Source organism: Papio anubis, chromosome 1 (genome assembly GCF_008728515.1).
Source record: "Papio anubis isolate 15944 chromosome 1, Panubis1.0, whole genome shotgun sequence".
Taxonomy (NCBI): Eukaryota; Metazoa; Chordata; class Mammalia; order Primates; family Cercopithecidae; genus Papio; species Papio anubis.
The window spans coordinates 90,771,310-90,784,546 of NC_044976.1; the positions used below are offsets into that span (position 1 = coordinate 90,771,310).

Genomic DNA, 13,237 nt, shown 5'->3' on the forward strand with positions numbered 1-13,237 from the left:
TCTCAATTCTGTTCCAGTGATTTATATGTCCACTCTTACGTCAATACCATGTTATTTTGATTATTGCTACTTTATAGTAAGTGACAGCATGTTGCCTGAAATCATGTCTTCCACCTTTATTCTTCTGTTGATGTTTGCTTTGGCAATTAGGGGTCCTTTGCATTTTCATATACATTTTAGAATCAGCTTATCTATTGCTACTAAAAATGCTTGATTGGGATTGTGTTAAATCTAGAAACTAATTTAGGAAGAATGGACATATTAACAGTTTCAAGTTTCAGACCCATGAGCGTATTTTAACTCTCCATTAGGTCTTTTAAAATTTATCACAGCAGTGTTTTATGGTTTTTAGTGTAGAGATCTTAACACGTTTTTGTTACATTTGTTGCTATGTATTTGACCTTTTTGATACTAGTGTAAATGGAAATTTTTTCTTTTATGTTCTAGTTATTCATTATTACACTAAATCATCTTTGGGTGACTACTAAACATTCTGTTGAAAATTTGTAGAAATAATTTGACACTCAAGGTGATATTTTAATGCAGACAGGATTTCCTTTTGCTTTTGTCTGGCTCGCAGACTAGATGCTGATCACTTTGTTCCAGTCAGGGACCGAGATAATTCAAAACTGGCTTTCAAGTCTAATACGGGCTTGTCTATTTCCTGTTCACTCTTCTGTTTAGAATGTGGCCCTTCGGGATCCAACTGAAATCCTGGGTTATCTACTAAAACCCCTCCTCTTTGATGGGCCCCAAGTTCCAATTTGTGTGAAGATTGCCAGAAGCTATATTCAGCTTATCAGCCTTCCAGCTGTTGCTTTTGCTTTCAGATTTGGCAATTGCCTCAGTGGAAAAAGTTACCTCAAATACTTGGGTCGCTTCTTTTGTCTTCTCTCTCAAAACTTGTGTAACTTTTCTAATCTCTGTGGCAGTATTCTGATGCCTTCAAAGCATGCTTTCCTTTTTTTGCTTCTTTTCTTAAATATATATGTTTTGTCCATCTTTCCTAAGCTGCTTTCAGCAGGAGGGTTGATCTGAGATAACCTGGGAGGCCATTCCAGAAGTGTCTTTCTCTTCCTGTCGTCCACCTTTCACTGGAATACAATATTGTTTTCTGTATCTCATTTAATGCTGTACTCCCAGCACTTAGAATAGTGTGGAGCACAGAGTAGAATATCTTTTGGATTAAAGATGAGGCTAGCCAAGAGTTTGAGGCTGCAGTGGCTATGATTGTGCTACTGCACTCCAGCCTGGGTGAAAGAGCGAGAGACCCTGTCTCTAGTAAAAGAAAAAGAAAGAATGAGGGTGAGTGCAGTGATTTAACACCTGTAATCTCAGCACTCTGAGAGGCTGGGACAGGAAGGTCACTGGAGCCCAGGTGTTTGAGACCAACTAAAGCAACATAGTAAGACTCTGTCTCTCTATATATTTTTTAAAATTTCTTTTTAAAGAACGAATTCATTAGCATTTTATTTGAGAAGATAGAATGGTAATTCAAAAGAAAATATCTTTCTTGTCATTTTTTCAAAACTAAGATATATCCTTTCTTGAACATAATTATGGTGAGTTTTGAACTAGAACTCAGGACCTTTAGGATTCTAAGCTCTTTTTTTTATAATTTAAAAATATTTTAAATGTAGAGTTGTCCCTATTTTTTATTTTTATTTTCTTTCTTTCCTAAGATATTGTAGAATCTATTTTTTATTTTTAAAATGTTTAATTGACAAACAGTAATTATAATCTCTTATTGATATTTCCTTAAAATTTAAAGTAACATCTTTGGTCTTTGTTTCTCCATTTGTAAATGATTTATTCCTCTTAGTCATGGACATAGTTTCCATTGTTGTTAATTAAATAAACTTTGAGAGGCATTGAGGGAGGTTGGAGGGAGAGTAGGGTGGACAGAGGAGCAGAGGAGAGAAGAGGGAAGCTCATTGAAAGCCACGTGGAGAGGGAGTGAAGAGCAGAAGAAAGAATAGAGGGGACCTGAGACACCCAGAGAGGGACAGAGAACCATGGCGTCTGGTGACACTGCTGCCAGAGAGGAGGAGCATAGCCTTTGAGAATGTGAGCTCTGCCTCCAGAAGCACAACATTCAGGCACTGCTCAAAGATTCTATTATGCAGTTGTGTACTGCTCAACCCCGGGGACCAGTGGCATTCCTCAGGGAACACTTTGAGAGGTTGGAGAAGGAGGAGACAAAACAAATTCACAATATGCAGGAAGCAGGCACTTGTACAGAATTAAGGAGAATGAAATCTCTCCTCCTCCATCCAACCCAGTGGTTAAAGATCAGAGGTGACAAGGTACCGTCAGCACTGAATTCTTCATGGAGGAAGATGCCACATTATATGTTAGAAAGATTATACCGAAAGATTATAAGATTATACCAAAAGCCATTATAAGGCAATGTCTTTAGCCAAAGCCATTGAAAAGAATGTGCTGATTTCACATCTTGATGATAATGAGAGAAGTGATATTTTTGATGCCATGTTTCCAGTCTCCTTTATCACTGGAGAGACAGTGATTCTGCAAGGTGATGAAGGGGATAACTTCTGTGTGATTGATCAAGGAGAGAGGGATGTCTGTGTCAATGATGAATGAGCAACCAGTATTGAGGAAGGAGGGAGCTTTGGAGAATTTGTTTTGATTTATGGAACACCTAGAGTAGCCACTGTCAAAGCAAAGGCAAATGTGAAATGGTAGTGTATCAACCGAGACAGCTATGGAAGAATCTGTATGGGAAGCACACTGAGAAAGTGGAAGATGTATGAGGAATTCCTTAGTAAAGTGTCTATTTTAGAGTCTCTGGATAAGAGGGAGCATCTTATGGTAGCCGATACATGGGAACTAGTCAAGTTTGAAGACTGGCAGAAGATTGTGGTGCAGGGAGAACCAGGGGATGAGAGATGAGTTCCTTATTATTCTAGAGGGGCCAGCTGCTATGCTGCAACGTTGGTCAGAAAATGAAGAGTTTGTTGAAGTGGGAAGATTGGAGCCTTCTGATTATTTTGGTGAACTTGCATTACTGATGAATCATCCTCCTGTTGCCACAGTGGTTGTACATGGCCCCTTGAAGTACATTAAGCTGGACCAGCCTAGATTTGAATGTGCTCTTGGCTCATGCTCAGACCTCCTCAAACGAAACATCTAGTAGTACAACAGTTTTGTGTCATTGTCTGAAATCTGCCTCCTGGGCCTCCCTTTTTTCCTCTCCCCAATCCATACTTCACTCATGCAGACCACTTTATTTTCGCTATTTACAGTGCCAGATGGACACTAGCATCACAGCTTCTTGTCTGTTTGTATATTACAAGTTGCTCTTACTGTACCGTTTTTAATTTGGAGTAGTAATTAAATGCTCGTACACAATTAAATAGAGTTTTGTGGAGTCTTTGCTGTTACTGCTTCACTTTGGGCAATGTTAGTATTCAACCTCTGAGCAGTGAGTGCCATGCTTTTGGGTGAGGGCAGATCGCAGCATCAGTTGAATTACCATAGAGTAATGATGGAACAGTGTAAGATTTTTGTTTTTTTTAACTGACATAACTTTCCAGTTTTAAGCATATTTAGACTGTGGACATATATGCTGTATTTCTTTATAGAATAAGTGATTTATCATTAAACTTTAAGGATTAGGAAAAATGGATACAGAAAAATCTTAATATAGTAGAAGTACATCTGCCTGTAATTAAACTAGTTTAAGGGTGGAAAAATGCCCATTTTTCCACTCTTAAATTATCAGTGGGTATGATCAGTTTAGTTTCTTTTTTTAACCAGAATTTTTGTTTCCTAAGCTAATTTGCCTGGTTTTGTTTATATCTTGTTATTAATGTTTTCCCTCCAATTCTGAAATATTTTTAGATGTGTCTATCTATACCTGTCTTTTAAGTTTGGAACCAAATCATAGACTGCAAATATTGGGTTATGATTTAACTACGTCTGCCTCTGCTCGCAAATTCTGATTAGACCTTTATCCAGCTAGTGCCAAGTATTGATCAGATGCTGAATTGAGGATCAGAATTTGAAATCTACACTCCTGGTTGTTAATTTAGAGCTTTTGGTTAATGTACATCCTTCAGTTGACTCTAGTATAATCTCCTATGCTTATCAAGCTGATTCCAGGAGATTGAATTTGCTACAACTAGATTCAGTTGGAACAAAAGTCATAACAGAAATGGAGGTGATATTGCTAAAGGGAGAGGTATCAAGCTGACAAAGTTCAGTGTCTGGAATTTTTCCCCACTAAATTCAGTGGGATATGAGATTTTGGAAGTTTTTTTCCTTTTTTTTTTTTTTGAGTCAGTGTCTTGCTCTGTCACCCAGGCTGGAGTGCAGTGGCGTGATCTCTGCTCACTGCAGCCTCGGCCTCCCGGGTTCAAGTGATTCTCCCGAGTAGCTGAGACTACAGGCACAGCCACCACGCCCAGCTAATTTTTGTATTTTTTTTTTTTTTTTTTTTACTTTAAAATGTTTTATTAGAATTATTTTGATAAAAGCAAATACTTAATTTTTGTATTTTTAATAGAGATGGGCTTTTACCATGTTGGCCAGGCTAATCATGAACTGCTGACTTCAAGTGATCCACCCGCCATGGCCTCCCGAAGTGTTGGGATTACAGGTGTGAGCCACCATGCCCGACCAAAACTTTTTACTTTAGCATTTGTTCCTTCCTTTTTATTTCGACTAGAATTTCTGGTGGGATGGGGGTAGGGTATGGTATGTTTGTGTTTTCCAAATTGGTATAAAAGGCCATTCTGCTACAAGTCCTACTTTCCTATCTAGCATTTATTTCTCTAGCAGACTTTTTAAAAAGTGAACTTATGTTTTGAATCTGAACTGTATTTCAGTATTTTCTAGCCTTACGAGTTACATTATTCCAATGATACCCAACAGTTTATTTTTATTTTTTGTTTTTATTATTATTTTTTGAGACAGAGTTTTGCTTTTGTTGCCCAGGCTGGAGTGCAGTGGCGTGATCTCGGCTCACTGCAACCTCCACCCTCTGGGTTCAAGCAATTCTCCTGCCTCGGCCTCCCGAGTAGCTAGGATTACAGGCACCCGCCACCACACCTGGCTAATTTTTTGTTGTTGTTGTTTGTTTTTTTGAGACGCAGTCTGGCTCTGTCACCCAGGCTGGAGTGCAGTGGTGCGATCTTGGCTCACTGCAAGCTCCGCCTCCCAGGTTCACGCCATTCTCCTGCCTCACTCTCCCGAGTAACTGGGACTACAGGCGCCCGCCACCACGCCTGGCTAATTTTTTGTATTTTTTGTAGAGACAGGGTTTCACCATGTTAACCAGGATGGTCTCGATCTCCTGACCTCGTGATCTGCCTGCCTCGGCCTCCCAAAGTGCTGGGATTACAGGCATGAGCCACTGCGCCTGGCCATTATTATTATTATTATTTTTTTAAGTAGAGACGGGGTTTCCCATCATTTTGGCCAGGCTGGTCTCGAACTCCCGACCTTGGGTGATCCACCCGCCTCAGCCTCCCAAAGTGCTGGGATTACAGGCGTGAGCCACTGTGCCTGGCCTATTATTTTCTAAATAGAATTTCATAGTTCTGTAATGTAGGCACTTATTTCCATTGTGATTTACATATAATGTAATGTAGGGATATATTTGGGAGTGACAACAAGCTTTTCCATCTGTGTGCAACTGGCTCTGATTATTGATCACCTCTCCTACCCTTTCCCAGGTCATTTAAATTGGTCATGGTAGGTTTTTTTGTTGTTGTTGTTGTTGTTTTCATTGATTTGAAAAAGTTTCAGATTGTTTCTAAGTATGAGGTATAAATCTGGGAAAGAGATTTGATTTATACTTTAGTATGAGATAGGAGGCCACCTCGTTAAAAATTGTTAAATTTCCAAAATAATCCATATTAAATGAGGTTTGCTGATCAGTACTTTGTCTTTAGCTACCTTTTTATATTTAACTAATTAAATATAAAAATTATGTTTTTATAAGCTTAAAAAATTAAAGAGCCTTCAAAGAAAAAAAGATAGCAAGGGCATTGGAATTAATGTTTTAAACAATCAAAATGCTTAGTTATAAATCCCAGCACTTCAGGACTAGGGGGATTGCTCGAGTTCTAGAGTTTGAGACCAGCCTGGACAACATAGTGAGACCCTGTCTCTACCAAAAATTTAAAAATCAAGTTGAGTGTGATACTGTATGCCTGTAGTGTTAGCTTCTTGGGAGGCTGAGGTAGGAGGATCATACTTGAGCCTAGGAGTTCAGGGGGGTAGTAAGCTATGATCATGCCACTGCACTCCAACCAGGGTGACAGAGGAAGACCCTGTCTCTTAAAACAAAAAACAAAACCCTTAGGTATAAATATAAACTTATAAGTTTTATTATGTAGTAATCCTGCCCATGAATACAAACAAAACAAATAGATTATTGTGTTTTAATACATAAAGATGAAAATTTTCATTAAAAATTACATTTTGAGTAATATGTAAATGTTTATCTGTGTTTCTCCCCCCTCTTCCCTTTAGGGCCATTTTGAGTGCCAGATCTAGTTATTTTGCTGCAATGCTGAGTGGCTGTTGGGCTGAAAGCTCCCAAGAGTACGTTACTCTTCAAGGGTAAGCATATTTTTACAGGGCCATTTGACTGCAAATGATTGCAAATTGTATTTCATACAACGCACTTTTTATGAATCTGATTTCCCTGGATGTTCAGTGAAATATTTCTCAGGTGGAATTCAACAAAGTACATTTTCTGAAACAGGAAGTAATAGAGAGCATTCATTAATAGAGGTATTGTGTTAATCTCCTTATGCTTCTATGACAGAATATCCAAACTGGGTGATTTAAACAACAGGTATTTATTTTCTCAAGGTTCTGGAAACTGAAAGTTCAAGATAAACGTGCCAGCAGTTTTGGTGTCTGATGAGGGCTCTGCCTATGGGTTGCACTGCCGCCTTCTTGCTGTACACTCATGTGGCCCTTCCTTAGTGCATGCACTTGGAGAGACAGTCTTATGGTACTTCTTATGAGGAAACGAATCCTATCAGATCAAGGACCCATGTGACCTCATTTAACCTTAATTACTTTCTTAGAGGCCCCATCTCTAAATATGACCACACTGGGGGTTAGGGCTTTACCATATGAATTTGGAGGGAACACAGACATTTCAGTTCATAACAGGTAGTTTTCTAAATTTTTTTTTCTTTTTATTTTTTTGAGGTGGGATCTAGCTATGTCGCCCAGGCTAGAGTGCTGTCGTGGCTCAGGCGTTCAAGGCTGCAGTGAGCCATGGTCACACCACTGCATTCCAGCCTGGGTAACAGAACCAAACCCTGTCTCAAAAAAAAAAAAAAAAAAATATATATATATATATATGTACACACACACACATACACACACACACACACATATATACACACGTATATATTTTATATAACTTAAAGTATCTCCAGTTATCTCAAAGGGATCTTAATCGTTTAAACTATTAATATGCAAAGCAAATATTTCCATTCAATTTCTTTTTTTTGTTTGTTTTTTGAGATGGAGTCTCATTCGGTCACCCAGGCTGAAGTCAAGTGGCGAGATCTCAGCTAATGGCAACCTCCATTGGTATCCCAGGTTCAAGTGATTTTCCTGCCTCAGCCTCCTGAGTAGCTGGGATTACAGGCATGCACCACCACGCCTGGCTAATTTTTGTAGTTTTAGCAGAAATGGGGTTTTGCCATGTTCGCCAGGCTGGCCTTGAACGCCTGACCTCAAGTAATTCACCTTGCCTTGGCATCCCAAAGTGTTGGAATTACAGGCATGAGCCACTGCACCTGGCCTACATTCAGGTTTTTAAATACTAATAAACACTTTTAGGAAAGGGGTATTAGAAAATCAAATTAATAGCAGTTCATAAATAAAGACTTGGAAATCACTGACCTTACCAGAAGGACTATGCTGGAGACCTTTCCAAAGAAGGTTTTGCTCTTCTCTGAGAGAAGAGATCTTCAGAAATACACATTTAGATACTAGATATACAATTTGGCTGTTTGATGGTCTTTATTAAGTGTATAAAGAGAAATTAAACTCTTCAACCTAACTGAGAAATAAATGTGCTTAGAAACGTCCAAAACATGAAAATACATGGCATGGGCAATACATAGCAAAGATATGTAACAACAGGAGAAGTGAGTTGTTTTCCCTACTTGTATCTACATTTTATTTGTTTTCATTTATTATTTCTGTATATGCGCTTTTAAAAAATACATTATGTAGGCCAGGCGCGGTGGCTCCCACCTGTAATCCCAGCGCTTCGGGAGGCCAGGGTGGGGGGATCATGAGGCCGGGAGTTCAAGATGAGCCTGACCAACATGGTTGAAATCACGTCTCTAGTAAAAATACAAAAACTAGCTGGGCGTGATGGCACATGCCTGTAATCCCAGCTACTCAGGAGGCTGAGACAGGAGAATCTCTTGAACCAGGGAGGCAGAGGTTGCAGTGAGCCGAGATCGTGCCACTGCACTCCAGCCTGGGCGACAGAGTGAGACTCCGTCTCAAAAAAAAAACACAAAACAAAAAAAAACACATTATGTAATGATGATCTAATTAAATTCTTTTTATCTGAGGTCAATATAGGGCCTCAAGTGATCCTCCTGCCTCAGCCTCCTAAGTAGCTGGGATTATAGATGTGTACTCCTACACCTTGCTAGTTTTTATAATTTTTAGTAGAGATGAGGTCTCATCATGTTGCCCAGGCCGGTCTCAAACTCTTGATCTCAAGCGATCCTCCCACCTTGGCCTCCCAAAGTACTGGGATTATAGGTGTGAGCCACTGCACCCAGCTTAAATCACATTTGTCAATTCATAATTCAGAGTTCATTCCACCACAGTCAGTGAAGAAATTTAAAAGTTTTCCCATTGGTATGTGTTCTTGAGCTAGCTCAGACTGCTCTTCTTCTCCACTGTGTAAATCTTTGTCCCACAGAACCCTAATGTTCCTAGTAGGCACGTTAGGAGAAACACATGGCATAGGATTGGGATCTTAGGGGAAGGCCATTTGGTAAGGGATGCCCCTTCAACTTTTATCTGTTTTATATAGTTCAAGGTAGAAGATGCTCAATAAATAATGATTTGATAACCTGCTAATAACACTGTATAACTTATATAAAAATCTATTGTTGTCGTTCTGTTTAAATTAATGGTATACCTGCATGGATGTTATTTGAAGAGTATATTCTTCAGGTAAAAGGAAGATTAGAACATTATCTTGGCTGGAAGTTTATGGGAAAATTGAATCATTGATATTGATTAAACCTTAATTATTTCTGGATTTGAGTTTTCTTTTATTTTTCAGTATAAGCCATGTAGAACTGAATGTTATGATGCATTTTATATATGGAGGAACTCTGGACATTCCAGACAAAACTAATGTTGGGTATGTATTCCTTTTTAATAATTTAAAATATAAAAGAGTTAGGTTCTACTTTGTTGAGCTGTGTTGCAAAGTGTTAATGAAGTAGAAACTGCTTTTTATAATCTATTTTACTGTATCTTCAGTATGTCTTGAGAACATCTAAAAATAAGCAGGTCACCTTATTTAGAAGAAAAGGTGACTTATCAACTCACATTAATAAGATTGAAAACAGTCTTTATTAGACTTAAATTTAGAAGAAGCTATAAATTATGGTTTATAGTTCAATAAATTGATTAAACTTTTATCAAACTTTGAAAATTATTTTACTACTTTTTGAATTTTAGTATATCTTTTCTAAACAGCAAAAGAAAAGAAAAAACACACTTAAGAATATAGGGGCCGGGCACGGTGGCTCTCACCTGTAATCCCAGTACTTTGGGAGGCTGAGACGGGCGGATCTTGAGGTCAAGAGATCGAGACCATCCTGGCTAACATGATGAAACCTCGTCTCTACTAAAAATACAAAAAAAAAAAAAAAAATTAGCTGGACATGGTGGTATGCACCTGTAGTCCCAGCTACTTGGGAGGTTGAGGCAGGAGAATCACTTGAACCTGGGAGGTGGAGGTTGCCGTGAGCCAAGATTGCACCACTGCATTCCAGTCTGGTGATAGAACAAGACTCCATCTCAAAAAAAAAAAAAAAAAAAAAAAAAATATATATATATATATATATATATATATATGGCATTTGCCAGGCGCAGTGGCTCACACCTGTAATCCCAGCACTTAGGGAGGCAGAGGCGGGAGGATAGCCTGAGCCCAGGAGATCAAGACCTGCCCGGGACTATAGTGAGACCCTGTTCTTGGGGAAAAAAAAAAAAAAGAATATAGGGCATCCTAAAGACCAACAACTGTGATTTTTAAATGCGCTATAGTGAAATACCATCTAAGCCTCTGAAATCCTACTTGGGAGTGAAAGTTCACCTTGCTCTTTTAATTTTCTGGATGTCTTCCATTTTCTTGGTATTCTCACATCAGACAAATGAAAGCTACTTTTTAATTTTAAAAATTATTTGGTTCCTTTAATTTTAAACTGAATAAATATGTTTTTCAGGAGAACATACTGTGAGTCCCAGGATTTACTACTAAGTTTTTATCCCCTGACAACCTATACAAAATTTTGTCATTCTTTCAAAGCTTGTAGGCTTCTTAAGTACCTAAAGTATGTGTAGGTGTTCAGAAATACTTGTCAAATGAAAGCAGCAAAAGAAACTCTGGTCGTTGGATGCTGTCTCCAATCTTAGGGTTATTTGTAGACATTTTCAATAGGATAAGACATTAGTGAATTGCCCCTCCGCCTGCCAAGAAACTTTTATTATACAAATTTGATACAGAGAGTTTTGTAACTTTTACAGCCTTTATAGCAGTTTCTTGGATTTTGTTCTGTATATCACTTAGTATATGAAGGGAATTTGAGACATCTCCAAATTTATTTCTTGTTCTCTACTAATCAAATCACGTGTCAGTGCTCTCAACGTTTGGCCTACGCTGTGTTTATAATCCATAAAGGGTATATATTATGTAAGGCAGAAAATTAGAATCAAAATATTTCAGATTATTTTTTTCTAAACAGACTATATATTATCAATAAATTAGTATGTATTGTGCCTTGAGTTTTAAATTGGAGAATTAACAGTGCATCTATTTTTATTTTAGTCAGATACTCAATATGGCTGATATGTATGGACTAGAAGGATTAAAAGAAGTAGCAATCTATATTTTAAGAAGAGATTACTGTAATTTCTTTCAGAAGGTAATTATTGAGCCTCAGAAATCTTTTATCCAGTGCGTTGTCATCCATTATTACCTACTAGATTTTTAACTCTGATAGTAATAGTGCTTTCAATATTTAAAATACTAAGTAAATTTAACTAATGAGAACTCCAGTTGAGAAATAATACATATGGTATGCTTGCAAAAATCAGAAACTAATTCAAATAATTTTAAGTAAAACAAAATTGATGGGAGGGCAGGTATTGAGAGGAGGTAGGAGTATCCTGTATAATTCAAAGGTGCCCAGAGTTCAGAACTAGGAGAAAGGAAGTTAAGAACTAAGGTTACTTTCCCATTTATCAAAGGGCTACACAGTGCTTTATTTGTTCTTACTCCTGAAAGTATACTCCTTCCTTCTACCACTTCTCTTTATAGCAGGGACTTGGGGTGGAATGTAGTTCTTTTATGCCAGTCTCTTCAGGAGACCTATGGATACTAACTAATTTTAATTTTAGTTACTGCAAAGGTAAGTTAAATGTCTAAAGAAAGAGCTCATACTATGCATTTCGAAGCCATTCATACATTATTCTTAGATTATCCATTGTTTTAATACATTCTGCGATTTTAGGTTATTTTTATTTTCTTATTTATGCTTGTCTATGTTTTTAAAATTTTCTACAAAGAACAAGTATTTTATAATCAACTAAAACAAATCTAACTTTTTACATCATATTTCTCTTTTACTGGTGTTTGAAGCAATAATATACATTGTGTGAATTCTAATTAGGTGGTTTTAATAATGCTTAAATTTAGATTTTTGTTTCGGGTAGGTCTTTTTCTACCTCCCTACAAGTTGTAGGTGCGGAAGCAGCCCATGTGCTAAACGAAAGCCATGAACAACTGGGTCTAGTACCACCACTACTACCAACCCCACAAGGTTTACTGAGAAATAGTTAACCCCTCAGTTTTCTTTAACGAACCATTCACTTCAGCCTCTGTAAGTAAGGGCCTTGGAAGAAGGAGGGCAGCTGGTGGTGTCCTCAGCTTTGTAGAAAGTGAGGAATTCTGGTGAAAGATTCTTCCTTCTTCATATGTCCCCCTTATATTTCCAGTCAAGTGAAAGTTAGGGGGATCCAAGTAAATCACAAAGATTAAAGCTAGAGCATATCTGCAATAAGGAGTTGTTGTCTTCTCATCCCCTAGATGAACATTAACTATATCTGTAAAACCATCCCACCCTGGAGCTTCTATCAAAGACAAAGAGAAAGTGATAATAAATTTCTTAGGAGAGCTTGGAATATGTCTGAGAAGCCAATGAGAATGTAGTTGAGTGAGGAGATTTCTAAAGAGAGAAGACTTGCTGGAGAAGCCAAAACTAGCCTTGGTGTAAGGAACTTCAGTTACTGTCATACAGAGAAAAAAGTATGAGGATTCCACTCTGCACCCCGGTTACACATGGTCCACAGGGAAGGAGGAGGACCTTAATGGTTTCATGAAAGTTAGAGAAGACTGATAACAGGGCTAGATGACACCGTGTCCCGCTTGGGGAGGTATTGTGCATCATGAGCCACTTAAAGAGTTCTTATCCACAGAGAGCCCAGGTTGAAGCTTGATCTGCCACTAAAAGAGCCATTATATCAATAAAGGCCTCCAGTATCTGAATTAGAACAAAGCCAAGGATATCTCCCTACTACCATCTTGGTCTCTGCTTAATTACGTAAGGTGACCAGAGCCATCTATAGTCTTCCGTACGAATTTGACCCAGAAAATGGAGGAGCAGGAGATCAGACCATGCACTACTCCCTATTTCACATTTCAACCATAAATCTAGTCAGCAATGGGGAGGGAAATATTTATATCAGATACGATGAAGAGATAGGTGTTAAAATAGTACTGTGCTGCATTTCAATAACAATAGTATCCAGAAAGTATTGGAATCTGCCTATAGTTTCATTAAGGGATGGGAAAAAGGGGAGATTTGACATAGCATGGTTGAAAGCATTAGTTGGGAAAATAAGAAGTCTCATGTTAGTATTTTTGAGCTGAGATTCTTCAGTAAGCCAGTTAAAGCTTATTTAAGAGCTTTAAAAG

At 38.0% G+C, this 13,237-nt stretch overlaps 1 protein-coding gene and 1 pseudogene across 3 annotated transcripts in view; both read left to right on the top strand.

The window, feature by feature from the left end:
• Positions 1 to 13,237, top strand: part of LOC101004026 (AP2-interacting clathrin-endocytosis protein) — a 95,477-nt gene that overhangs the window by 42,241 nt on the left and 39,999 nt on the right. For all 3 annotated transcript variants that reach the window (XM_009212890.4, XM_021944086.2, XM_009212867.3), the window contains 3 exons: positions 6,502 to 6,591; positions 9,314 to 9,394; positions 11,090 to 11,186. In XM_009212890.4, the coding sequence (XP_009211154.3) occupies positions 6,502 to 6,591; positions 9,314 to 9,394; positions 11,090 to 11,186 (268 nt within the window). The remainder of the gene's footprint in view (positions 1 to 6,501; positions 6,592 to 9,313; positions 9,395 to 11,089; positions 11,187 to 13,237) is intronic.
• LOC103886764 lies at positions 1,411 to 4,303 on the top strand (annotated as a pseudogene).